The 27,756-nt window shown below is 34.2% G+C and overlaps 3 protein-coding genes across 6 annotated transcripts; 1 reads left to right on the top strand and 2 right to left on the bottom strand.

Annotated features, from left to right (window-relative positions):
* The first annotated feature begins 1,299 nt into the window (after positions 1-1,299).
* rfc2 (replication factor C (activator 1) 2) lies at positions 1,300-8,579 on the top strand. The gene is given in 11 exon segments (NM_001013326.2): positions 1,300-1,472; positions 1,603-1,672; positions 1,757-1,798; positions 1,886-1,992; positions 3,877-3,978; positions 4,083-4,183; positions 5,514-5,671; positions 5,838-5,903; positions 6,710-6,790; positions 6,877-6,990; positions 8,114-8,579. Coding segments are annotated over 11 exon segments (1,062 nt in total). The 5' UTR covers positions 1,300-1,362; the 3' UTR covers positions 8,225-8,579.
* A 59-nt stretch (positions 8,580-8,638) lies between these two features.
* Positions 8,639-16,471, bottom strand: si:dkey-183i3.6. 4 transcript variants are annotated; one of them, NM_001386278.1, is made up of 12 exons: positions 16,171-16,231; positions 14,126-14,230; positions 13,937-13,979; positions 12,007-12,047; positions 11,401-11,446; positions 11,216-11,244; positions 11,075-11,110; positions 10,319-10,349; positions 10,163-10,197; positions 9,909-9,977; positions 8,894-8,944; positions 8,639-8,799 (listed from the first exon to the last, which is right to left on the bottom strand). In NM_001386278.1, exons 1-12 carry the CDS (start codon positions 16,181-16,183, stop codon positions 8,771-8,773), a joined length of 528 nt encoding a protein of 175 aa, NP_001373207.1. In that variant the 5' UTR covers positions 16,184-16,231; the 3' UTR covers positions 8,639-8,770. The 4 variants fall into 4 exon arrangements, with proteins under 4 accessions (NP_001373207.1, XP_017208503.1, XP_009293701.1 ...); XM_017353014.4 differs by lacking the exon at positions 8,639-8,799 and having other exon boundaries at positions 8,849-8,944; positions 16,171-16,471; XM_009295426.4 differs by lacking the exons at positions 8,639-8,799; positions 8,894-8,944 and having other exon boundaries at positions 9,720-9,977; positions 16,171-16,431.
* Positions 16,472-17,763: 1,292 nt separating this feature from the next.
* On the bottom strand, positions 17,764-27,640 carry si:dkey-183i3.5. The gene is made up of 10 exons (NM_001386254.1): positions 27,073-27,640; positions 26,781-26,992; positions 25,810-25,870; positions 25,642-25,737; positions 24,238-24,414; positions 23,428-23,553; positions 23,224-23,337; positions 19,406-19,512; positions 19,007-19,332; positions 17,764-18,003 (listed from the first exon to the last, which is right to left on the bottom strand). The coding sequence occupies exons 1-10, from the start codon at positions 27,601-27,603 to the stop codon at positions 17,984-17,986; spliced, it is 1,770 nt and encodes a 589-aa protein (NP_001373183.1). The 5' UTR covers positions 27,604-27,640; the 3' UTR covers positions 17,764-17,983.
* Between the last annotated feature and the right edge of the window lie 116 nt (positions 27,641-27,756).

Genomic DNA, 27,756 nt, shown 5'->3' with positions numbered 1-27,756 from the left:
ATCCCTTGCACACCACAGAAAACATCAGCCATGCAGGCAGTGCAATTTTTGGATGTACTGAACTCCACATCCTTTATTTATGCAGATCTTGTTGCGATTGGTATCTTTAGCACTTGTTTTTGGGTCGGACATTGTGTTTTCAGAGCTGCTAGTATCTAAGCTATTATCTTCATGTTTTCAGTCTCTTTAGGGATTATTGTCCTAGATTTGAATGCAAAGAGATAATCTGATCCATTATAAATCTTCATGTTGGACAACGTGCTCAGAAAGTTAGGAGATTCAACAGACTTCACTTTAATTCAGCAAGCCAGTTTTTTTTTTTTTTTTTACAGCGTAAAACCATTACAATTATGTGTGTGTATTTATAATATCTACTCATATTGTGTTAAATCTATTTTAGCTTTGTGCAGCAATGTGACAGTTTGGTCTAAAATATATTCAGAAAAGTAATTCTCTTAAAATAGACAGTATAAAACAATATGTGTGTGTTTGTAGTTTACAAACAATGTAACAAAAACATTTGTAACAAAAATATTCATAAAAGATATATATCATTTAAAATACATTTAAAATAGGCACGCTATTATTCTTGATTCTTCCCTAGCAAAATACGATCCTTGTTCATACACGATCCTTGTTAGATCCGTTATACCATATACAGTAGCTATATAAACATATACATTTACATTATATCACAATACATGCCAGGGAGCAAGAGAGAAATGTATCTTTTAAACATTTACAGTTTTTACAGCTTTCTTAATGGTCGATTCAGAAATTAAAGACATAAAACGATTTAGATCTTCAAGAAAAATCTGAAGAAAATAAAAACAGTTTACGCTTACAACGATTACATTTGTGTATAAAATATTTAGCCAAAAATATAATAGGATTAAATAAATACATCTGGAAGTTCATTCTGATGATTATATTCTAAAATAACGTTTCATATTTCAATAACATCGGTGATTATACCACAATACCCAATTCATGTTTACAAAATTCTTTTGGTAGATTCACAATTACAAAAAAGGTGAAACAGAACAGTTTGGTAACCGCAAAAGGAACCGTTTACATCAAAATCTTAAGAAATAAACCTTTGTAAAAATAAAAAGAAAGCTTTGTAGGATAGCACCTATGTATCATTTTATACTACACTTCATGAATTTTATTGTACTTACATTAGTAATCTCTGAGGTAAAAAGACTATACTCTTCCAGTTAATATTACCTATATTTTCCTTTCTAGTTTACAGTAACGTTAGTTGTGATGAAAAAGTCGCGCGCCCGTTGCCGGAAGTGGCGTCAATTCTGTTCTGTTTTGTTCCTGTCGTGGCGGGAATACGCGCTGCTGACGGGCAACATGGATGTTGAAATGAAAGAGACAGACAGTGAACAAACTCAAGCTGACGGACCGCCTAAAAAGGACGAAACTGCACCAAAACCCACAACGACTGCATATGAACTACCATGGTACGCTTTTGTGTGTGTTTTGTAGTATTTGGACGGGATTCATGTGGCTAAAGTTAGCACAGCAGCTGCAGCGGAATTGCTAAGCTCATGTCGAACATTAATTCTGGTGTAAATGCTATATTACTTGCAGGGTTGAAAAGTACAGACCTCTGAAGTTAAATGAAATAGTTGGAAATGAGGAAACTGTTAGCAGACTGGAGGTCAGTACTGTAACTTAAGTTACTGTGGTGAAAGTTTTGTGGAGGTGCTGACATGTTTCTTCATTTGTGTCGTTTTTGTCGCAGGTGTTTGCAAGAGAAGGAAATGTGCCCAACATCATCATTGCTGTAAGTAAACAATGCTGTCAGGTTGCAGTCTGATTGCACAAATGATTTGTCCTTGTGCATGTAAATAACAGTTGCATTTGTTTTCAGGGTCCTCCTGGAACTGGGAAAACCACCAGCATTTTGTGTTTGGCTAGAGCTCTGCTTGGCCCAGCCATGAAAGATGCTGTTCTTGAGCTGAATGCCTCAAATGACCGGTGAGAAACACACATAAACACCGAAGATAAAGAGATTGCACAAGTAATAGCACATACAAATTTTCCGTTTGAACCTATTATTAGAGGTTTGGTTCAGTGACTCACAATTCATAGAGGAGCCGGTTTAACATTTAAGCACAAATAATAAAGCGGAAACCTGAAGTAATTGATGCATTCTTCTCCAGAGTATCAAAGCTCCTTTTTGTTTCTTGTTGTACATATTGCAGTAGTTTAAATTGAAATGAAAATGAAAATGCTACAATTTTATAATAGGCATGGTAATAATAAATATTTTGTCCTAATCAATTGTTGCTTAACCAAAAGTTTAACAGAGCGTAAGACAGCAGAATGCATTTTGCGTAACTTTATTGACTTTACTGACTTTATAGACAAACTAAATTTGTCTATATTCACATTTACTTTTAACACGTTCAGTTCAGCCAACAGTTAGATTTTACTAATGTACATTTTTGTATACAAATTTCATTATGCATACGAGGAAAATCAATTAATGAGACTATTTGAGTCTATTATTATCAAGATGATCTTATTAATGATATTATTTACACCACCATCATAACATGTAAGCCATGAAGAGGTGTTTATACAACACGATACGGGTAGTATAAAACTGATTATAATCAAGTGATCCTAGAATATTTACAAAATAAAGCTTTAGTAAAAATAGAGCACTTGCGGACATGTTTTAACGTCCAAATCAGCCTCAGAAAAAATATGCATGCGCGTTACTCTCAACTGCACACTGAGAAAAAAACGAAAGTAGCCTGAATATATATTGCAGTACTTTTAATGTCCAGTACGTTGGACGTCAAAAATGCTGCAAATGGCCCGCAGGCCGGGAGTTTAAGACCCCTGTTCTACAAGCATACATAACTTCAATAAAGAAAAAAAAAAAAAACAGCATTGTATTGTTTACCGGGGAGTCAAACTCTATTCAGGTATGCAGTAATTGAGTAATCAAATGTAGAATGATACTGAATATTCTTCCTTTTATAAACAGTAATCAATAAAATTAATCTTTGTTAATTTGTCAAAGTTACAAACAGTACAGTTTCTTATTTTAAACCCTCACACAGTCACAGGGCTTAAAAAACACTTGCGAAATGATCAATTATAATCCAGACTCAACATAGACTATAGCCATGATGTGACTATTGCGATATTGATGCCGACACAATATATTGTGCAGCCCTAGATGAAGTGCAAGATCTCCCTCATCCTTCATGGACCACAACAATCTTGAAATGTTCATAGTCCAGAAATAAAACCCAAAACATTTCATGTGATGCCAGTAGTTCAACTGTATTCATACAAAGCCCAAACTCTTTTGTGCACCAAAAAAAAAAAAACTGTATAAAGCACTTTGTTGCCTATGTGTTCTGTGTCAAGTTTTGGTGCTTGTTTACTACAGGCAATACAAATGACTGTGTTGCACTGCTGATTCTAATTGCAATGCAGATGAGTGAGCTTATAGATTTCCTCTAAGATGAATGAAATGTGAATGGCAACTTTTCTGATCATAATTTTAGTCGTTTGGTACAAAACAGTGAAGTATGATTACCCCATTCTAGTCCATTTTCTCTCAACATGTTCTATAATTATCAAATTTGGTAAATAGGTAGTCTTTTGTGGCTATTTACACTATGAAAGCAATCTGCTCTAATGTGTTTTCGACTACCACTGTAAATAATCAAAAGTTTATTTAGTATTGAGCACAAGTTGACAAAAACACATTTTAAAAGCTGATGTAAACGACACTAAAATGTGAATCGATTTCACATATAATTTCTGTTCCTCAAAGGGGTCTTCTTTACCATTGCTGTTATAATGTCTGTTAATACATTTTTTTATTAATTATTTCAGTGGAATTGACGTTGTGAGAAACAAAATTAAGATGTTTGCCCAGCAAAAGGTCACACTTCCTAAAGGTCGTCACAAGATCATCATCTTGGATGAGGCTGACAGGTTAGACAGATTATTTTCTAACAATATTTCTATTATAACTGTTTATCTCAGTATTGCATGTATTACAAGTGCTTAATGTAAGTGTGTATTTATATTTCTAACAGTATGACAGATGGAGCTCAGCAAGCTCTCAGAAGAACAATGGAGATCTACTCCAAAACCACACGCTTTGCCCTGGCATGTAATGCATCAGATAAGATCATAGGTGAGAAACGTGACACAATACAGCTAAATTAGAAGTATGAACGTGTGTGAATTACTGGACCAGTCCCACTGCACTCCATCACAAACGTCGTTTTAAACATTTTGAAATGTCTAAAATGGTCTCATAATAATAAGTTGGTTAAAATGCCTCTCAAACTAACACATAAACTTGATTGTTGTTCTGCTTCTGAAAGCAAGATAACATAAATACCAGCGTTTGTTGTCTGGGCACTGAGGCGTTTATTATAAGGTGGAAAAGAACATGGCAGTTTTTCTAGATGCAAAAGCGTTGATTCAAAAAAAAAATCATATTGACCAGCTTCCCAGCATGTGATTTTTGTTGTATTAAAAACATGAGAAGAGGACTGCAATAATTCATTTTTGTCCATGATCTTTGATTCTCCATACTCCAGATGGTAAACAACACCCTGTTGCACACAAAATACTTAAAGAATTTCTTAGATTGACCAATTCAAGGCTTCTAAAATGTCTGAAGTTCATCAGATTATAACATGAAATGTAGCATATACAAAAAAAAGGGTTAATGTTTTTATTTTTCAAAATCGAAATATCTTTATATGATAGTATATACTGTTTCTTTAGAAGGTACAGTTTAAGATATTTCCATATTTTAATATTTTAGAGGAAATTTATTTATAAAATCTTTCATAAAAACAAGTAGATTTTTGTAAAGTGTGTCTTGTACAATCTGAGATGTCATTATATATGCCTATAAAAACTTGACTTTTTTTCTCTTGGTCTCTAAATTTATATTTACATTACACTGTGTTCATTGGGATAAACCCCTTGAGATGTGCCATTTTATTTTCAAGGGGGTCCCACAATTAATCACATAATAACATCAAAAGACAAAACATAACATAAAAAACAAGATAAAAGAAAGAAAGAAAAAAAAAGGGGGGGGGGTAGTATACATACATACATTTGTATATATACAAATTACAAAAATAATATACAAATCAGTGAATCCAATCACCACATAAATAATAACATCCTCAGGAAAAACAAGTACAATCCAAAGTAAAATATGAAAACAAGGTTTGCTTAAAGACCCTAAATGATGAAATGGATCGAATGTTACCAGGTAAATTGTTCCAATCTGTTGGACCCTTAAAATATTGTTGTAAATAATAAGGATTCTCAAAATGAATACATTTAAATATAAATTGAAGCCAATGAATATGTAAGTGAATATATATATATATATATATATATATATGAAATATGAAATTTACCCTTAAAAAACTTGCAGTAACCCTGAATAAAATACAGATAGCAGATTTTCATTTTGTCCTGTTATTCTGTCACAGAGCCCATCCAGTCGCGCTGTGCTGTGCTGCGATACAGCAAACTGCGAGACGAGCAGATCATGATGCGTCTGACGGAGGTGGTAGAGAAGGAAAACCTGCACGTCACCAACGACGGCCTGGAGGCCATCATCTTCACCGCTCAAGGAGACATGAGACAGGTCAGTCCAGTCAACAGAAAACACTCATAAAATAAATTCACAATATTTAGGTCAACTAAACACTAATGCGTTTGTTGTTAATTAAAAAAATAATAAAATAAAATGCAATTTTAACCACAAATGTAATATTCTTTAGCTTCATATTGTTAATGTTATTCTCCTCTAGGCTCTGAATAACCTACAGTCCACCAACTCTGGATTTGGATATATCAACAGTGAAAACGTGTTCAAGGTATTTTGGGCTGTTAGATTATTTTTCTCTAAAATCTTGCTTGCACTGTGGGATTTGGTTAGCCATGATTTGGTCGCCTGAGACAAATTTGGGAAATGTGTTTTTTTAATATTTGCACTTGAAATGAGACAGAGCAAAAATATTAGTACAAAATGTTTTTTTTTTTTTTTTGCATTGTAAATATTAAATTTCTGTACCTGAATGCTGTTTAGACTTCCCAAAAAACTTAAAAAAAAAAAAGCTATTCAAACCATCTTATGAAACTGTACTCCTATCGCAATATTTATTTTTAAGAAGAATAAAATATTGCAATATTAGATTTTTTCTTGCAGCCCTAATCTGTGCTCCTTGATCTTTGGTTTGATGTGTTCACCATCAGCCGTTTAATGACCACAGTATTCAAATTTTTCCTCTGATGAAGTTCTGGCAGTGTCAGAAAGTTTCAGACTCTTTCCTGCAGGGTGACTTCAGCTACAATGAGCATTAAACCAAAAACCAATAAAAGTGCTGAATATGATTAAGCAATCTGCACGACAAATGCTTGTAAATGTCCAGATTTTGTTTCTGGTTTTATCAATAAGCAACGATGTGAGCTAAATGACCACAACTGATTGTTTGCTGGGATAGTAAATGAGTCACAGATGAACAACTTCAAACTCCGGATGACATGGGTATTATTTTCGCACAGTCTGACAAGCTACAATCATATTATTAATAAGATTATTACAAATTGCGCCATGTGAGCCAGGCTTAACACACACACAAATATGTGTTAGTGAGGTGTAATGGTGTTGTTGTGTGTGCAGGTGTGTGACGAGCCACATCCTCTGCTGGTAAAAAGCATGCTAGAACATTGTGTTAATGCCAACATCGATGAAGCCTACAAGGTACCATTAAACATTCACTTTTGGAAATCATTCAACAATTATAAACACCGGATGAGAGAGATGATTCTCTCTGTGTGTTTCTGCAGATTATCGAGCAGCTTTGGTCTCTAGGATATTCACCAGAGGACATCATCGGAAACATCTTTAGAGTTTGCAAGACCTTTCAGATGGCAGAATATCTGAAGCTGGAATATATTAAGGTAACTTTCATTTGCTTTAACCATTGGGTCAATTTTAAAAAGTTGCACAGAGTAGCAAGTCAGAAATGATTATAAGTTAATTATATATTAATGTAATATTTAGTGATTTGACACAAATTTGTTTCATCAAATGACATAAATAACAAAAATTATTAAATGAAGATTTAAGCCTTCACACACTACCACTGATTTCATAATAAAAATCAAGAACTTAAAAAAAAAAAAAGTTTTTGTTCATTTAACACTCATTCACCCCTGAACTGTTTGTGCCCCATGGGTGGCATGTTTAATAATAAGTTAAAATAATAAGTCTTATTTTTATTTCTTTTAAAACTTAATTATATTGACACTGTATGTCATATGCATACACTTCTTGACAAAAATCTTGTCGTCGATCTGTTGCAAGAGCAACAAATAATAACTTGACTTCTAGTTGATCGTTTGGAAAAGTGTCAGCAGGTAGATTTTTCCCATCTGTTGAACTGCATCCCGATCATCACAAATACTGCAGAAGACATAATGGAACCTGCATGGACCCAAGATTCTCACAGAAATCAGTCAAGTTTGATGAAGAAAAAAAATCATGGTTTGGGGTTACATTCAGTATATGGGGTCTGGCGAGAGATCTGCAGAGTGGATGGCAACATTAACAGCCTGAGGTATCAAGACATTTGCGCTGCCCATTATATTACAAACCACAGGAGAAGGCAAATTCTTCAGCAGAACAGCGCTCCTTATCATACTTCAGCCTCCACATCAAAGTTTCTGAAAGCAAAGAAGTTGAAGGTGCTCCAGGATGGGCCAACTCAGTGACCAGATATGAGCATTATTGAGCATGTCTGGGGTAAGATGGAGGAGGCATTGAAGATAAATCCAAAGAATCTTGATGAACTCTGGGAGTCCTGCAAGATTATCTATTATGGATGTCAATGGTTGCTGGCTCCTAACATTCTTTAGATCATCTTCTTTCGTGTTCAATTGAAAACAACAAAACTCAAACGTTTAGAAGCATTTAAGTTATCTCAGGGAATTATATTTGGGTAATATGATGCCAGTGTAAAGAAAGAAATGAAAGCAGCATGTTTATTTTTATCACTGAATCAACGCTGTTTTGCTTGTCCAGGAAATCGGCTACACGCATATGAAAGTGGCAGAAGGAGTGAACTCTCTGCTGCAGATGGCTGGTCTGTTGGGGAGACTCTGCAGAAAGACGGCCACCCCTGAAGCAAGCTAAAATAATATTCATTACTAACTAACCACAACACACGTGACTTTTATACTCTCCAATGTACAATAAAACATTACAAGTTGCAGCAATAAAAATTTACAAATTTGGTTGCTTTTGAATGAGTTTGTTTTTAAAGGTCTTTTTTTTTTTTTTTTTGTGCTATTGCATTTAGATTTTTAGTTTTGCAGTTTTGCCGGATGTTAGAAATAGTCAGAAAAGCAAAGCAAATGGCTGTTTAAACATTTTCAGTTTAGTGCTTGATTTATAGAGCACAATGCATTATATATAAGCAGACACCAAACTAGGCCTCATGTCTTCCTCATCACACCTCAATAAAAAAAAAAAAATCTTTGTGCATGGCAGATTTGTTCATTGACTCTGATTGCAACTTTCCACTCTGAACTGTAGCAGACTTCAAGGTATAGTAGATGCTTTTTATTAAACTTTTTTTAAATTAACAGTAAACACTAATAAACATCAGGTAAACACAAACACAAAATGTGACATGTAAAAAGTGAAAATATTCCTGTGATGATGAAGCAAGAATATTTCCTATGGATTGTTCACGTAGTCTGATTCTTCTGTACAAAAAAGGAAACAAAATGAGTGTAGACCTTATCAATTAATAGTGCATATGTTTTCAACTAAAACAAAAAAAGTATACAAGTATTTTACCTTCCACCGATTGATTTGCCAAAAAGTCTGAGTTTTCATAATCGTAGCTATCTGTTGACAATTTCAAACACAAAAAATTTGTTTTGTAAAATGCATATGCACACATACAGTATGTTGTGTACAATTATTAGCCTCCTGTATATATTTATTTATAATTTGTATTTAATTGAAACAGGATTTTTAACACATTTCTAAACATTATACATATATTTTTAAGAGATTTATTTTATCTTTGCCATGATGTCGGTACATAATATTTTACTAGATGTTTAAGACTAGATATATTATCTAAAAATATATATTTTTAAATGTAAACTGCTTTTATTCCAGCTGAAATAAAGACTTTCCCCAGAAGAAAAAATATTACAGGAACAACTGTGAAAAATTCCCTTCTCTGTTAGACATCATTTAGGAAACTTAGGCAAATAATTTTGACCAACTGTATAAATGTTTATTATTGTGTTTTTAAAATATTCCTAATTATATTTTTCATGATAATAATACAGTAGTCAACATTAGAAGAGAATCAACACCTTTTATCAAACTACTGAACAGCACCCAATCTTGTCTTGGGACTATTTAGGAAAACTTTGCTACTTAAAATGTTGAGCGCACACACAATAGAGAAAACATTTTCTTTCCAACTTTACTAGCAAACTTGCACCTTAATTTTAACTATTTTTCTCAGCAAAAACTAAAGCCCTGTCCTGACTGAACAAGCAAAAATACATAAATAAATTCAGTATTGAAACTTCTTGAGCAGAAGGTGCTTTTGTTACTGTTCCCCAATAGCATTTGCTCATGTTAATGTTATACACTTAAAAATGCTGAGTTGTAACCCAGTGTTGGGTCAGATGAACAAGTGTAATTTTAATTAAATTCTATATATTAAAAAATAACCCAATATTCCGTTTATTCAGTTTTAACCCAACATTGTGATACAACAACCCAGCATTTGTTTGCCTACAGTGGTTACGAATAAAATTTTCTGAACTAGAACCAAGAAAACACCAACCTGAATCGTGCTGCACCTCCTTTGTTGGAAAAACATTTTCGTACGTTCCTGTATCCAAATTGTCTGTATCTGGGGAATGTGACATTTCATTAAAAACATCTGCATCACTGTAATGCCATCAGTTTCAGTTGTGTGTGTGTATTTGACCTGTGGCTTTACATTCGGTGTTAAATGTCACTTGACCTCATTTTTCCTGTGAAGACAGTGATGCGTTTGCAACAGTTGCATCAGACAGAAACAGTCGGCACATTTACCTTCGTTTGCATAAAGTGGATTTGGAATTGGGTCCCTGGAAAAATAAAAAGCATGCATGAATATTAAATATGGTATATTATTTTGAACAAACAAAACTTTACTGAAGTCTTTGATAAATATTAAACTTAAACTAATTTTTTTTTTAAAACACTCACACATATGTTGCTTCCAAGATTCCATTTTCAGCTGCATACACAAAAAAAACAGGCCTTATTAGGCTGTGTGCTCATACTTATAAATGATGCCTTATGAGAATACTGACTATATTCCCTTTTTTTTTTTGCATTGAACTGTCGTTTTTGACTTAAACAGTTTTTTGTTGTTGTTTATTGAAAAGAAAACATTTAAAATACAGTATTTAGAGTTTCTTTTGTCACACTTTACCAGTTTGTGTCTGTAGGTTTTAAATATAATATATATTTTAAAGCCTTTTTTCTCAAAATAAGTCATAAATCTCCACTTCAGCAACACTTACACCAGACCGTTTCATGCATATCTATATTCTAAAGGTTTACCAGAAGGAAATTTTCACCTCTACAAAATTGTACGTTATATGAAGATTTTTTGTGTCTGTTTACAGGTTTTTTGCAGAATATTTCCTGATAAACGAGATTCTCTTATCACTTCCCACTTATTTGACTAACTGACTAATTAAAAGTAACAAAAACTTAGCGTGACTTTTGTGCTAGAAATATACACAAATAAACAGAGATTTAATTAAATAATGCTCTAATTGCAAACAAAAACAAAAAATTATAAAATTTTTTTTTTAAATATTTAAAAATGAATGCAAAAATGTTATAAAAAACAAATTTTCAATTCCTAATGTAATCAAGTCAACTTTCTGAATATGGCGATGATCATTTTGTCATCTCTATATTGTCAATGTCTTGCTTAAGAGTGACTCTCACCGTGTGGAAGGTTCTGGTAGCTCCAGGGCATGTCATCTGCAGTGAAACGATCAAAATTAAAATGATTCGTTCAGAATACTGGTTCATTCCTTTATGGACATTTGTGTTAAAACAATGTAAGTTTAAACTAAACTATCTTACTTTTCATGGACCTGATTGTTGTTGAATGTCTGTAAAAATTTTGCATTTGGTTAGAATTATTCAGCAAAGGCGGCGGTTTTCAAAGAATTATCACATCCTCAGATACAACATTTAACCCCCGACATCCAACATAAAACTACAAAGTTGTGGTAAATATAAATGTAAAAACAGTGAATGAATGTCACCTTGAGGTTGAAGGAGTCTCGCTTTCTGTCTGGAGTGATCTTATCACTAAAAGACAGACGTAGAAATCAAACCTCATTTCTGCTTTATAATGAAGAGCACATTACTGAATGTCATTACTGAAGCGTTCAACAGACGTTACGCGTTTATCATCTACTGCTTTAGGATTTCTTCAGAAGTTCACAGGTATACAGTAAAATCTGTCATTTCATAGACTATGCATTGAACCAAGTGTCTTGCAAGTAAAACACTGAATCCAAATGACAATAGTCTACAATAAGTCTTACAATAAAGTCTATTTACAGTTTTGCATCTGCACGGCTCTGGTTTGCGCTTCTTGTCATTTGCCCTTAAGCATAATTAATTGTATTGTTTACCATTTTTAAATATTTACTTATATTCTTATATTATGTGTAATTGAATTTATTGTAATTTCTTTTTAAAATTCTACTTTTAGTATGAATCTGTTATGCACCTAGCGTCTGAGAGTAACAATTTCGATCTTCTGTATGTCCTGTACATGTGGGTGAACTGACAATAAAGTTGACTTTAACTTTGAATAAAGCTTATTTCCTCCTCAAAATGTGGTGAAAGGTGATGTTGTTTACCTGTTGGAGGTTGTTTGCCATCAGATGTGCTGCTTTGTTCACTGAAAGAGAAGTACAAGTTTTAGAATGAACAGTATCACATTCATATATACTGATATCAGTGTTGCTCTGTTGTTTTCAGCAATTGTTGAAATTTGCTTTATTAAATTTGAGATTTTAGTTGTTTTATTATGCAGTATCTGCTAATTGTAACTTAATGAAAATGAGACATATTTCCTTAATAATGAAACTTAAATCATTCACATTTGTAAAAAGTATTTTATTTCTTTTTCTTTTTTTTATGTTTGAAAATGTGTTAAAAATCTCTGTTAAACAAGACGGGAAATTGAAAGAGAATACACTTTTCATAAGAGCACTAATTATTTTGACTTCAACTGTACATACAGTGCACCGCACATATGAACACAATCCCTCACAAATTTATTTTTTAAATTCATATTTTTTAATAAGAATCTCTGCAATATTATATTTGTGCTTTTACATTAGATTAGTCAGTCTAAAGCCAAATCTAGAGCTCATCTAACAAAATAACTTACGACAATGATCCAAAAACTAGTACATCCAAATTTATGTTATAGAAAAATAATAAATACAAATTTAAAAAAGAGGGAAAATCAAGAGAAGCACAAAAATGACAAGTTTAGTTTTTCACCAAGGAAAATCTATAATAATTAATGCAACTCTGAAAACTGGACTGACAGTTTTAATTTACTAGAACTTCTATGTTAAACTGCTTTGACACAATATACACAGTAAACGTGCTATAGAAATAAAGATGAATTATTTTTCCAGATTACTATGATTTTCAGAAGACTGACTACTAGGGCTGCATGATATTGAAAAAATCTGATATTGCGATATTTAATTTTTCTGCAATATATATATTGCGATTTGAGTAGTTTCACAAGATAGTTTGAACAGCTCTGTTTGATGGTTTTCAGGGGAGTCTAAACAGTATTTAAATACTGAAATTAAATAATTACAATGCAAAAAACGCTTTTCTTACTTTGTTTTGTCTATAGTCCAAATATCTAAAAAACAAAACATCTTAGATGAAGTAAAAATATTGTTTAGTTTTCAAAATCAGAAGAAATGAGGCGAAATTAAGAGTTTTTTCCTAAAACAAGCTAAATTATCAGTGAAGTAAAATAATCTTGTTTTTTTTTTTTTTTGGTTTAGAATGTACATATTTGTACTAAAAACATTTTTTTTGGCATAAATCATATGAATTCCATATTAAGTACTTAAATAAGATTAAATTGCTCAACTATAATCCAGATCAACATTACATATCTTGCGATGTGACTATTGCAGATGCACACATTGCAATATCGATGCTCAAATCATATATTGTCCAGCCCTACTGACTACACTGTTATTCAGTGTAAAAGTGTTTAATTCACAGAAAAGACCTTGCCAGTGCCATTAAAGTTAGCCTTTATGTGTTTTTTTTTCATTGAACAAAAAAGAAAACTGCTAAAAACTTGTAACCATTCAAAAGGGTTACCGCTTTTCAACATTCTTCAAAATATCTTCTTTTGCATTCAACAATAGAAAGAAACAAACAGATTTGTGGCAAGTGAAGGATGAGGACCAAATTTTTATTATTGGGTGAACTGTCCCTTTAGCAATTAGAATCACTTGAAGAACTATTCTAATCTTCATTACAGGAATTTTTTTTTTAATTATAAATTTTTTATTAATTAATAAATAAAACCTTTGTTAAAATGTCACTTTTTGATTTTTTTATAATATTACTCCAAATGATGATGTACTATTATTCTGTCATTTTGCTTTCATACAAAAGTTGGCGAGCAGTAAATGCTTATTTTGTGAATTTGATACAGTTACTAAAATGTCTAGTCTTTGACCCGTCCTGTACATTAATGAAATCAAATTTATAAATAGACCACAAAAAGAAAAGACTTACAACCCGTCTTGGTCATAGAGGTCATTGTCCGCTTGTTGTATATCTAGAAATAAAAAAACACAGCTACATTAGATGACAAAAGCAAGTATAAAAGAATTCAACAAACACACAAGAACCAATATACCCTCACAGAGGAAAAACAGAGGAGTATTTTTACCAAAGTGAAAACATAGTAATCAAAACACTTACTAGACCTCCTTCTGCAGCACAGACAGATGACAACAGCACAAGCCAGACAGGCCACGGAAATTACGGCGAGCAGAACTCCTGTCTGATTCTGGATCCCACTCATGCCTTCAACAACAACAACAAGAGTAAATGATGCCCTCTCCAAATTACAGACGCTTTTCACACGCATATAATGAGAAGAACATATCAGCGTGTTATCTAATAATGACCACACATATACTGTTCTCACAGCTCTTACAATGGTACAAAAAAATGACAGATGATGAGATTAGGGAATATTACTAGATAAGATAATTATTATTAAGTGTGATGATCTGATGTGTCTGATGACGTGAGCTTTGTCAAAAGTTACTGAAGCACAGGAAGCTTCTTATGTAACCATTGTTTGCTCTTGATTTTTCCATAGTTCAGTCTGACACAAAGGAAACATTCAAAACACAATTTTAAGTGTTTCGTTTACTGTAACTTATCAATTTGTGTCTTTGGACTTTAATCATATAACTCATATCTTTACGTAAAAGGAGTTTTTTGGGGGGTGGGGGGGTCAATCTTAACAATAAGGTTTCATTAGTTAATGTGTTTACTAACATAAACTGATAATGAACAGTAGAGCGTAACAGTTAATCAAGGTTTAACATTTACTAATGGCTTATTAAAATCCAAATTCATGCTTGTTAGATTAGAAAATGCACCGTGATTTAACAAACTAACAGTAAACAACTTTATTTTCATTAACTGATGATAACTAACATAAACAAATGCTGTAATAAATGCATTGTTCATTGTTTGCTCATGTTAGTGAATGCATTAACTATCATGAACTAATACAACCTGATTGTAAAGTGCAACCTTTTTTCTCCTGCATTGAGCCATAAATTTCAAATTGAGCAGCACTTACAGACGCCAAACTTGGCATATCTATATTATAGGGGGATTTTGCAGAGGGAAATGTTAATTTGTGTATACTGTAATTTAGATACAAGGTAACACTTTGTTTCGATGGTCCCTATTGCACATTTTGTTAAACTAAAAGTTGCATTCTACATGCCAATTACTTCTCATTTGAGTATAAGTAGACTGCTTAATATCTGCTGATACTGCTCCAACAAACATTTAACTGATTTTAAGAAACTTTGCAAGTACATGTCAACTAACACTAACCCTAAGCCTAACCCCAACCTAACAATCTAATGAGAATTAGTTGGCATGAAGATGCAATGTAACCTAAATTAAAAAAAAAAAATGCATTAAGGTGACCATTAAATATAATGATACCACATTTTATTCTAAAAACAAAATCGTTTTGTTTGGTTTTTTCTTTCTTTTTCTGGCAGTCACAGGTAAAAAAAAAAAAAAAAAGATTCCACTCCTCTAGAAAAAGCCTTTTACTTTAATCAATGTCTAAAGCAAGAATATTGAACCTGATTGACTTCATGTTCATGATTTTTAGCTAAAATGTGTGCAAATTTGTGACACTGGACACATCAATAATCACGGCAAGGTATATTTTGGCAATTAAGAGTGAAATTGTTATATTCTTTTATGACAAAAAAAATCGTTATTTGTAAAAATCATGCTTCATTGAGATAATTTGCCCATAAATATCTCAAAATATCTCCTATAAATATCTCAAAAACACATTTTTGATGGGTAATATATATAAGTACTTAGTTTGCAACTTGTGGCATTAAGAGCGATTTTCTCATTATTTCGATTTCAGCTTTTAGATTATGTATGAATGTAGATTTCAGAAAATTGAGCCTAATTATGACTGCATGGTTATGTCGAGGGTCACATTAATTAGCCTACCTCATATGTAAACAACATTTTATAAAACTTAATAATACTTTTTCTCTTTTCCCCTACTCATAATAAATCAGCTGGGGAAGTATTGTGGTTACTATTCAGTCTTTTGTCTTTCATGTCTTAAACAGCTTGTATTATTTTCTTTATTGCAATGACAACCGAAAAGTTGTTGTCTCATTCTAAGCGAATGATACTTGTTTCATAATCATGTGTTAAATTACAAAGCGCATTATTATTACCTTCATCGATCATGGCTGTCCATCTTCCTCAGTCTGATGGATTTAAAGCTTATAGTCGAGTGGAGGACTAATGATGAGCGCGCAGAACAAGAGCGCGCGCGCGTTTCCTGTTTTAAACTGAATCAAACCACATCCGCGCAGCATCAAGCCGGACACCGGTGAATAGAAAAGACCAGAGACCACTAAGAAAACCACAGACACACACCAGAAGATCAGCTCAAACTCCTTCTTCAAAGCCCAAATGTCAAAGCTTTCAAGTTGGGTTCGTTCATTAGCGTTCGGTGAGAAACCGTTGAAATGCAGACGGAGCATCATGTCAGAACAAGGTTTTCTCACAAACGCAGAGAAGAGTGAGATTTCAGTGTAAAAAAAGACCCTGTCCTTCTGAAAAGTTTAGTGATCAGGTTAATAATCAACTCACGAACGCTTGAGAGTCTGGCGAAGCTAATGAAGGCTTGTTTATTTTTGCAAAAAAAAAAAAAAAAAAAAGTTTTTTGTCTTTAGGGTTTTGACATTTGTCATCTAGGTCTGTAGGTGGTGTGTGGGTCTGTTTGTTCCACTTTTTTAACATCTTGCAACTTTATCTTACTACAATAAAGCTATAATAGGCGAATGTGTTTAATGGTAATAATCTAACGTTAAATTCATACGGGTGAGTAGATGTAAGTTTGTGTTGTCAAGATTTTCAAACTTTTTCAAATTAAATATAAAATAATAATCATAGGCTATAGCTGTAGACATAACTATCATGGAAACACTATATTTATTTAAACATTTTGTATGTTTTATACACCTTTATGTGTACTTTTGACATAAACCAATTATACATTTTATTTGTCATGCATTAATTGTTTTGCAATACATTTTATGCGATAATATTAAACATACATTTTTAAAAAATATTTTTAGTTTATAATTTTGACTTTCGAAGTGTAAAAACCTAAGTTGTTATTATTTTGCATGCAGCTATATTTTTAAACCTTTCCATATATTTTACATTTTTCATACATTCAAACCAATGTGTATTTATCAATCTTTATAACATATTTTTCTATTTATTTATTATTTTTACATTTGTTTTCATTGTAATTTCAATATAGTTTTACATATGTTGTTTAGATTTATAGACATAATATACCAAGTATAAAGTATATTTCTATATTTTTCAATATGTAAATACATGTAATATGTAAAATCTGTAAAAAAAAATAAAATAAAAATAAAGAGTTCAGATGGAAAAACCTCTAAGTGACGTCTAAAATTTCCATTGAAAAATATATTTTTTTCAGCCTCCTTTATGTTGTTATTTTAACTTTAAAGACCCTGAAAATGACATCCTTTGCAATAAAGCAAAGAACACACACAAGAGCCTGATAAAAATATTCATTTTAGAAGAAAATTTCAAATGGCATTTAGAGGTTTTTGCATCTAAATTCTTATGTTAATATGCAAATAAATTTGCATATATAAATTTGCATCTAAACTCCATATATATACATCTCTATACATTATTATTATTACATTATTACATTGTTAATACATTAAATTAATATTTGATTAATTGATAGCATGAAAAGATTCAAGACCACTGTGTTTGTAATGACCAGGATGGATTTTTCTTTATTGTACAAGAAAGTGATGCAAGGAAACACAATTTTGCAAAAACCCTTTTTTTGAGCCTCAGAGAAAATGATAATAACACAATGGATATTTGTTGTTGTTGTAGAGGTTTGTGGCGTCTCGTTGGATAGGTGTGAGCTGATGGGGGTGTTGCTGATGAATAAACAACCTCATAAGTGGAGGCTGAGAGTCTTCAGTAAACAGTGGACGACACTGAAAAACAACGGAAAGTGTGACTAAACCATGACATTTATTCAGTTCTTCAAGATGAGTTCTGTGATTCAGCCCTGAAGTCTGAGACCACGTGTGAAAATGCATTTCAGTGCAATACAAATGAGAAAGAATTTATTATCAGCAGAACAATCAGACTGGAGATGAAGGTTCGATTGACAGCAGCACATCAACTGATGCAAACACAACCTGAAGACTTTAAGATATGCATGGTGCTAGTTTACATTTTTATTAATATATAAATAAAAATTTTATTTCTCTACATTATTATCACTAAATAAAATAAACAAGTAATTGATTTTTGAAGGAAAAATTATTACCCCTTGTGATATTTTTATTCTTTTTAAAATGTTTAATGGAGCATGGCATTTTAACAGTATTTTCTATATTACTTTTTCTTCTGGAGAAAGTCGTTTTAAAAGTTTTTAACATTTTGAAACAAACTTTAAGATCAGTATTATTGGCCTCTTTAACATTTTATTTCTCGATTGGTTACATAACAAATGACTATTAGATTCCAAATGACTTGCCTATTTAACCTATCTTGCCTAGTTAAACTAACTTTCCTAGTTAAGTTTTTTAAACTGAATACTAATATCTTGCTGAATAACTACTGAAATATCATTTACCGTCATCATGGCAAAGAAAAAAAGTTATAAAAATGTGTTTAAAAATCTCTCCATTTTCTCCATTAAAAATCACTTGTGAAATATTTCTTAAAGAATAACATTTTCACAGGACAGCTAATAATTTTATAATGAACACTTTTTTTTAGGTTACATACACAATAATATAGTTGATTTATTGTTTACATAATTAAATTATAATTTAATTGAATTTTTAAAACTAAATTATGAGTGAATGAGTAAATTCATGAATAATTCAGTGGTTTATACCTTTACATTTTAATTAAAAACAGAATGTGAGTGTGCTCTCAGACCTTGGAGCTGATTTTGTGAATGTGTGGACATTTCTGAACACTTACAGCCACTGCTGCTCAGGCTTGAGGACATGAAACTGCTTCCTGCACCGAAGGAACTTCCTGCTCCAAAACCCAGTCCTCCACCGAGTCCTAGTCCAAGACCTCCACCTAGACCTCCTCCAAGACCTCCACCTAGACCTCCTCCAAGACCTCCACCTAGACCTCCTCCTAGACCTCCACCGAGCCCAAATCCACTTCCAAGACCCAGACCAGCACCTCCACCCAGACCTGCGCCTCCTGCACCTGCACCCAGACCTCCAGCTCCTCCTGCTCCTCCACCAAGCAGAGTCTTGGACATGTGCACAGTGACTCCTCCTCCAGACTTCAGCCTGACTCACGACACACATACAATGAGACTCAAGAATGAAGAAAATCTCCTGTGTTTTTGTCAAACCTGCTCACCTGTTCTCCTCGCTGTCCAGGAGCTTCTTATAGGCGGTGATTTCCACATCCAGAGACATCTTGCTGGCCAGAAGCTCCTGATATTCCTGACCGTATTGAGTGATTTGCTGAAGAGAGCAATATTTAGTGGAGTGTGAGTGTGTAGTTTAACTCTAAAGGCTCCTGGGATGTCCTGTAATACAGTGATTCTCAACCATGTTCCTGGAGGACCACCAACACTACATGTTTTGGTTGTCTACTTTGTCTGTTACACTCATTACAGGTCTTTTAGTCTCTGCTAATGAGCTGATGATCTGAATCAGGTGTGTTGGTTAAGGAGACATGGAAAATGTGCAGAGCTGGTGGTCCTCCAGGTATATGGTTGAGAAACACTGCTTAAATAATTCCAAATGTTTTCTCAAACAGTTTTCTCATAATATACATGCCTACAGATGTTTAAATGGTTCATTCAAGGGTCATCAATCTAAGAGTGGAGTCCACTCTGATTGGTCAGATGATTCCCAGTCTACTGTGATTGGTCTAGTGCACATTTAGCACCTGTCAGAAACCAGTTGGCCACTTCCATGTATAAATTTCAGCTCCAGATCATTTGTGGCTATAGATTGTTACTTATTTGTTTGTCTGAATGCCATGGAGAGCTCTGTTATTTTTATGTGGACATTAATATTTGCACACCGCTGCTGTTGCAGATTTGCAGTGCCTCTGCATCTTTGCAAATGCCTTGAAGCTGTCTCTAAATGTGTTTAAAAACCACAGTGTGAGAGGTTGTTTGCTAGCTACTTGAACATTAGAAGATGGACAAATATAAACATAAAAGTGCGGCCTCAAAATGGAAAGAGGGGGTGAAGACGTTTGTCATGACACAAAAAGTTACCCAAGACAGACAGTTACGATGAACAACGCACTTCTACAACAATTCACAGAGTTTGAAAACAGATCTCTAGAACACATTTTGAGAACATGTTTTATATCTGTATCACGTCTGCTCTGTTTTAAATGACTGCCATCTCTATCATCACTGTGGGCTTTGGTGCTCTTTTCAAAACTGAAGCTACTAGGTTATTTGCAAATCGTACAGAAAGACTGATAACATCACACACACACACACACACACACACACACACACACACACACACACACACACACACACACGCACACACACACGCACACACACACACACACGCACAATTGTGAATATATCAAAACAATGGCCTGAAGAATGCTACTAAAATAAGTGAGTTTGTCGGCTTTGCATTTCGGGCCACTGTGTCAAGATTGTCTGCGTTTATCTGCAGGGGTTGGCATTGGCTTTGAGTATGTTAGACTTTTTGAGATGTTAGTTTCGATTTTGTTGTGAAAATGTAAAATGCGGCCGCTTAGGGCCCCCAATAAATATCAAGAAGTATAAATTATACTAGAGCAGCACGGTGGCGCAGTGGGTAGCACAATCACCTCACAACAAGAAGGTCGCTGGTTCGAGCCTCGGCTGGGTCAGTGGGCATTTCTGTGTGGAGTTTGCATGTTCTCCCTGTGTTCGCATGTGTTTCCTCCAGGTGCTCTGATTTCCCCCACAAGTCCAAAAAACATGTGGTACAGGTGAATTAGGTAGGCTAAATTGTCCGTAGTGTATGTGTGTGTGAATGAGTGTGTATGGATGTTTCCCAGTGTTAAGTTGCAGCTGGAAGGGAATCCACTGCGTAAAATATAGGCTGGATAAGTTGGTGGTTCATTCCGCTGTGGCGACCACAGATTAATAAAGGGACTAAGCCAAAAAGAAAATGAATTAATGAATGAATGAATGAGGTTCTTGTGTTTGTCATGTGATTTTTTCCTCATGCTTCCTGTGTGTTGGTTTATATCAGGTGATCCCTTTGTTCTGTTTCCTGCCATTTCTTGATGTTCATTAGTTTCACCTTTGTTTCTCTTCTGTTTGGTATCAGTTCAATTATATCCTGTGTATTTATATCCCTGAGTTTAGTTAGTCCCTTGTCTGGTCTTAAATGTCATTCCTGTGACGTTCTTTCTGTGTTTCCTGTGTGTATATGTCTAGTGCCTGTAGTAAGTGTTTTGGTTAATAAATACGTGTTTTGATAACTCCTGCGATTCCAGTGCATCTCTATAGTAGAGAGTGAATCGTAACTATAACATTGTTTTCTATACCATATTTTTTGTGGTGAGCATATAACAAATACAATTTTTTACGTAATTAAATGTTATTTAGTATACAATCATACAATCAAATATAATAATATTATAATGATGTAATAATAATTATAATAATATTACAAAATAAAATATCCATCATGGAGCAGTCCAGTTTATAAAAAACATATATATTTAATTTTAGTTGTAAATTAATTAAAGAAAACTAATCACCTAAAATGTAGCGATCGCATTCATTTAAAATGTCAAAAAGATGATTGAGAGCTATAAAAACCCCAGCAATATAAATAGACATTAAATGAAAGTAGAAAGGGTGCATTTCAGGACTTTGGCCCCATAGCTGAAACTGCTTAAGGCCACAAAATCACTAAATCTGCCCCTGCATTCTCTTATCATTTCAACCCCCTGAGACTTTCATTCATCTTCAGTACACAAATTAAGATATTTTAGATATTTAGATATTTCATCATTTTTAGGGGTTTTCACCTTAATTGATAGGACAGTGGACATTGGAAGGTGTGGGGAGCAGAGATCGGGAAAGGATCGCCAAAGGACCTCAAGCCGGGAATCGAACTCAGGTCGCCACAAGCATCTCAGTGTCGACAGATATTTTAGATTAAATAAGAGCCTATATGTCCTCTCTTCAGTCATGTCAGGTTCCAGTGCACTTTTTTCTAAAAGCAATATGACGCTTTACTCTAATAGTATTGGTAAATGTGCAAGTTGACAATGCAAACAGGAAATATTAGCAAAGGTAAACTAATTTGGTTAAAAGTTAATTTGGTGCACAAAGGTGTTCTCAGAGCTTTGTATTACACTTAAACTACTTAAGTCACATGGAATGTTTTGACGATGTTTTGGGGTTCATTTTCTGGACTCTTGCGGTCCATTGATGGCCAGAAAAATCTAAAATATCTTAATTTGTGTTCTGAAGATAAAAAAGTCTCAGGGGATTGTGATGACATGAGGATGAGTAATTAACAACTGAATGTTCATTTTTGGGTGAACTAATTCTTCAGCATTGCATTTTATAAAGCTCTTAGTGTATTAATATATTTTATGTCACCATTTATAGGTAACTTGCTCTATATGTAATCTTTAATCATTTTTAATACTAAACTTGATAATTAAAAAAACAAGATGTAAAATATATTTGTGAAAAGCTGCAGTGTAACTGGTACTCTTTGCTTGACATATGAATCTCTATTAATGATAATTCTATGTACTTTAGGATCAGGAGAAGAGGTTTTAAACATTTTTTCTTTTCTTTTTTTGCATATAGGTGCAAGTCTGACCTGCTTATGCTGCGTATAAATTTATTCTTGGATCCTTATCCTGAGAAAACTGTCTTTCTCTGTCAACATGTCGACAACACAGACCAAACTCTTACAGGCTTCAGCTACAGTGTTTGAGGGTGGATTACATTGTGCACAGGCAGCAAATGAAGACCACAGACTGACTTATGCAAATTTGTTTCAAACCTATATAGGGTTTTGCAGGAAGTGAGGCTGGAATTACTGAAAATACATTTGAAAACATTTAACAGGAACTGTAAAACTTTTGCAGACCTTTAACTCTCTCGAAGTTTTAATTATTTCTTCATTACAATAAGTAATGACTGATTATCCTTTAGTCTGAAGTCTTTTATATATTACCTTCCTCAGATCATCAAGCTGAGACTTGAGAGTCAGAACCTGATCCTGATACGTCTCTGTATGAGAGTTGGAGTGACACTCGGCCTCCTCCACCTGAGACTCCAGCTGCAAGTTCTGCAATTTAAACAGGACATCTGTTAATATTCAGAGGAATACCCTGAATAAAAAACATCTAACTGCTCTGTGACATGTTCAAATACACACCAGAGACTTGAGCCTCTCGATCTCCCTCTGCACAGAGTCGATCTGTAGTTTGTAAGCCCTGAGCTCGTCTTTGGCTGAGGTGAGTGTTTGAGAACTAGGCTGCGAGGATACAGACATCATGGAGAGCTGTGCAGATGAAAAAGAGAAAAGAGGCCGAGTGTTCATTTTGGGTCATCTCAGTCTGCAATACTAGAACTCGCCACATGGGGGTGACAGTTTATAAAAGATGAAACTTATTTGACTTGACTGCTACCATAAGAGCCTAAAATTATTCTTTACTATAGTTTCATATAATGTATATGAATACAGTGAATTAAAATAAATGTTTCTGCGTTTAAAATGTTTACGGTTTTTTTTCTATTTAATAAGAATCACGTTTCATTATTAGATCAACATAGTGATTTATGTATAAAATCAATAATTGAAATTAATTAATCAATTAAATTAATTTAATTCACATTAAACCTTTAACATAATTATTATAATTATAACTATATTGTATATGTACATATATAAAGTATAATCACATTATGAACATTAAAATAGTTAAAAAATATTAATAAAAAACAAAATAATTAAATAAAAAGAACTGAATTAAACAAAATAATAACACACACACACACACACACACACACACACACACACACACACACACACACACACACACACACATATATATATTCTTTCCAGTAAAGTTCTCTTTTTTTTACATTAAAATGCACTTTTTTTTTACACAACCCTGAAAAAGTAAAGTTTTACCCATTACTCTTCTCTAAATGGAGAGCGTGTTAAAGAGTGAATCTTTCATACACTGTCCTGCACTGAGACCAGAGCTTCTTGCTTGCTGCGTTGAGCCAGGGTTTCATAGTGAGCTTTGACTTCGGTCAGCGCTGAGGTCAGGTCCTGTGCCTGGGCTGCATTATCCACCGAGATCGACACGGCAGACTTCACTCCACCAGTCACGATAGTCCTCACCTCTTTCACTTTCTAACACACAAATGCACAAGGTTAAGCCCTGGGGAAATCCGTCAGCCATTCCATTTCACAAGATGTAAATCAAATCTCTGCTGTCCTCAGATTATTTCTGTGAAGTTTCGGCTCAAAATACCTCACAGATTATATATTATAGCTTGTTGAATTTGACGCTATTTGGTTGTAAGCAAAAACACAGATTTTAGTGCATACCAGCTGCATTATTATTATTATTATTATTATTATTATTATTATTATTATTATTATTATTATTTCTCTTTAAATGCAAATTATTGTCAGCTTTTACATGCTGTCCTGACAGAAACAACAAAACAAGCCCATCTCATGCAGCACAAACATTATAAATGACCAGTTGTGGATTAAAGCTTCACATGTGAATGGAGAGGAAGAGGTTATGACATTTAAACTGAACCAGGATGTTTCTGTATGGTTAGTCAATACGTTTATATAGTTGTTGTGGGGTAAAGTTTTTTCAAACTGACTCTTGTTGACAAAGCAGATTGGCGTAAACATATATTTTGCCTACATATAAAGAGTTCAGAAGCAAAAACCTCTAAGTGCCATCTGTAATTTACTTCTACAATGACCATTTTTCTCAGCCTCTTATGTTTATGTTCAGTTATTTCATGTTAAATAAATGATGGAAATAATCTATTCTTTGCCATAAAAGTCAAATTACTGAATCAAGACAGAGTAGGCTAAGAATGCTATTATGAGAAGACAATTTCAGATGGCACTCTTTATAAATGAGACTTTACCAACATTCTTTGTCACATTTGGGAACAAATATGCAAATTAAGTTATGGTAATATATAATAAGATCCATTTTTGTGTCACTAGGGGAGTGAAATCTGAACATCCACATAGAAAAAGTCTACTACTAGTCTATTACTTCAGTCACTGGATTGTTATTTTTATGTTTTCTGGCATTGTACACTAAATAATCCTGGTTGCCTTACATTTTTTAGCTAAATCATATTAACCTTATGTCCAATGAACATATTATTTTAACCTAACTTAAAACAGATTGTGTAACTTATAAAATTAAGTTAGGACATGATAAACTTAGTTTAATAAGTTACAATGAACTAAAACATGCTGTCATGACTAATTAATGATATTTTTTACAGTGTAGATGCCCTGCTGATCTGATTCTAACAGTTAAACATGAGAAAAGTCTGATTGTAATGATGTGTCTGAAATAATCAGAGGTAGACTCACAGCATCATACACCTGCTTGGACAGAGCAATTTGATCCTCCAAACCACAGATGCTGGTCTGCAGCTCAAAGAGGGTAAGGTACAGATTATCCACTTCCTAGCGGAGGACATCAGTGACAGTCAGTCATGTGTAATTCTGTGGACATCACATGTGATGGGGGTTTCATACCTCTTTCAACGCCGTCCAGTCAAGCTCCAGAGATTTGGTTTGAGAGGTTTCCTCTTCATACCTGAGACAATATGCACAGCTTCATCACTAACTGACTGGTATATCCACAGGATTTAATTTATCTATGATGATCACTTGAGCAGGTGGTCAAACATATAACTAGTCATTTCATTCATTTTCCATTTAGGTTTAATCTCTTTTAAATAGTAATTTAAGGAACTTTAAATGTTGTACTCGTTATAGTATTAAATGCATTGCCAAGATATGCAGCAGATTCATGTGTAGAGTAATAAAGTCAAGCTACAAAGTGGTAATAAGTAAAGAAAACTAAAGTCACAGAAGCAGGTAAATGGAATATAATTTGAAATGTACAATAAAATGGGTAACACTTTATTTTGATGGTGCATTTGAGTATTAGTAGACTGTCTGCTTAATATCTGCTGATACTGCTCCTTCAGCAGACATTTAACTGAAACTTTGCAAGTACATGTCAACTTACACTAACTCTAACCCCAACCCCAACCCTAACAGTCTACTTATAATCTAATGAGAATTAGTTGGCATGTAGATGCAATGTAACTCAATTCAACAAACGCACCATCAAATAAAGTGTGACTATTAAAAGTGATGCTAGAATTAGCTGAAGTTTAATGAAGTTTATTTAGTATGTCAGTATGATTTTGTTACATAAAGGAACTCTCTTATGCTCACAAAGTCTCCATTTCATAATCAATAAGAATGATTTCTAAAGGATCATTTGACAGTGAAGAGCGAAGTAATGATGCGGAAAATTCCAATAGAAAACAGCTATTTTAAATTGAAATAATATTTCACAGCATTAATGTTAGTCGCATTTTTAACATAAGTAAATGCAGCCTTGGTGAGCAGAACAGGCTTTAAAAATATGAATTTTTCCAAACCTTTGACTGAAAGTGTATATATATATATATATATATATATTTCTTTTTCACCTGGCCTGATCGTCCTCAATAATGGCTTTAAAGTGTTCAATCTCAGCAATTATGGCCTCTTTAGTAGAAGAGAGGCTGTCAATCTGAGATTTGTACGCCCCGATGGCAGAAGTCAGAAGAACGGAGGTGTTGGCAGGTCCGCCCTGCTCCGGGTTAGTAAACATAGAAATCTTGGCTCTGAGTACTGCATTGTGCTGCTCCAGAGACCGTGCCTGAGAAATGACAAAGATAGTCAAGAGAGCCTTTTACAAGTCTGCAAATGATCACAACAATTAATGAAACTTTCGCACACCTTATCAATAAATGAGGCAAATTTATCATTGAGGGCCTGCAGTTCCTCCTTCTCCTTCATGCGTGTGACCTGAACTGTGTCTGGTGATGGAAGCGAGGGGTCAATGCTGGGCATCGGACTGACACCTGCATCCACTGTGGTGGTAGAGCTGATGAAGGATGGGTTAAAACCGTAGCCTCCGATTTTAAACACTCTGCCACCCAGATGAGATCTCAGGTGAGCCACACCAGCCCTGACGCCTGCTGCTCTGGCACCACCGGCACCCAACCCAAGACCACCACCTAACCCAAGACCACCACCGAGAGCCAGAGAACCTCCGCCAAGGCCCAATCCAGCACCTGCACCGGCCACGGCCCCGGCTCCAGCACCAAAACCTAAACCCAAACCTCCTCCCCTTGCCAGGCCGAGTGAACGGGACAGAGCCGAGCTGGCGCCTCCACCACTCCGGGCTCCAGAGAACAGACGGTTGCCTCCATAGGTGGCTCCAAATCTGACGGCGCCCCCACTGATCCGCAAGCTTGACTCTGTCATTTTGCACTCAGAGCTGGAGTCCAGGAGTCCCGGTGCTCGGTCAGGATGCACTGTTCCTGATTGGTGCTTTAAATACCCAGCTCTTTGAAAGGCCGCCCAGAAAGCTTGACTGTGCCAGTGAAAGTCACATGTCCTGACGGACAGGCAAGCGTC

This window comes from Danio rerio, chromosome 21 (genome assembly GCF_049306965.1).
Source record: "Danio rerio strain Tuebingen ecotype United States chromosome 21, GRCz12tu, whole genome shotgun sequence".
In the NCBI taxonomy this organism is placed as follows: Eukaryota; Metazoa; Chordata; class Actinopteri; order Cypriniformes; family Danionidae; genus Danio; species Danio rerio.
This window is presented reverse-complemented; position numbering and strand designations above follow the sequence as displayed.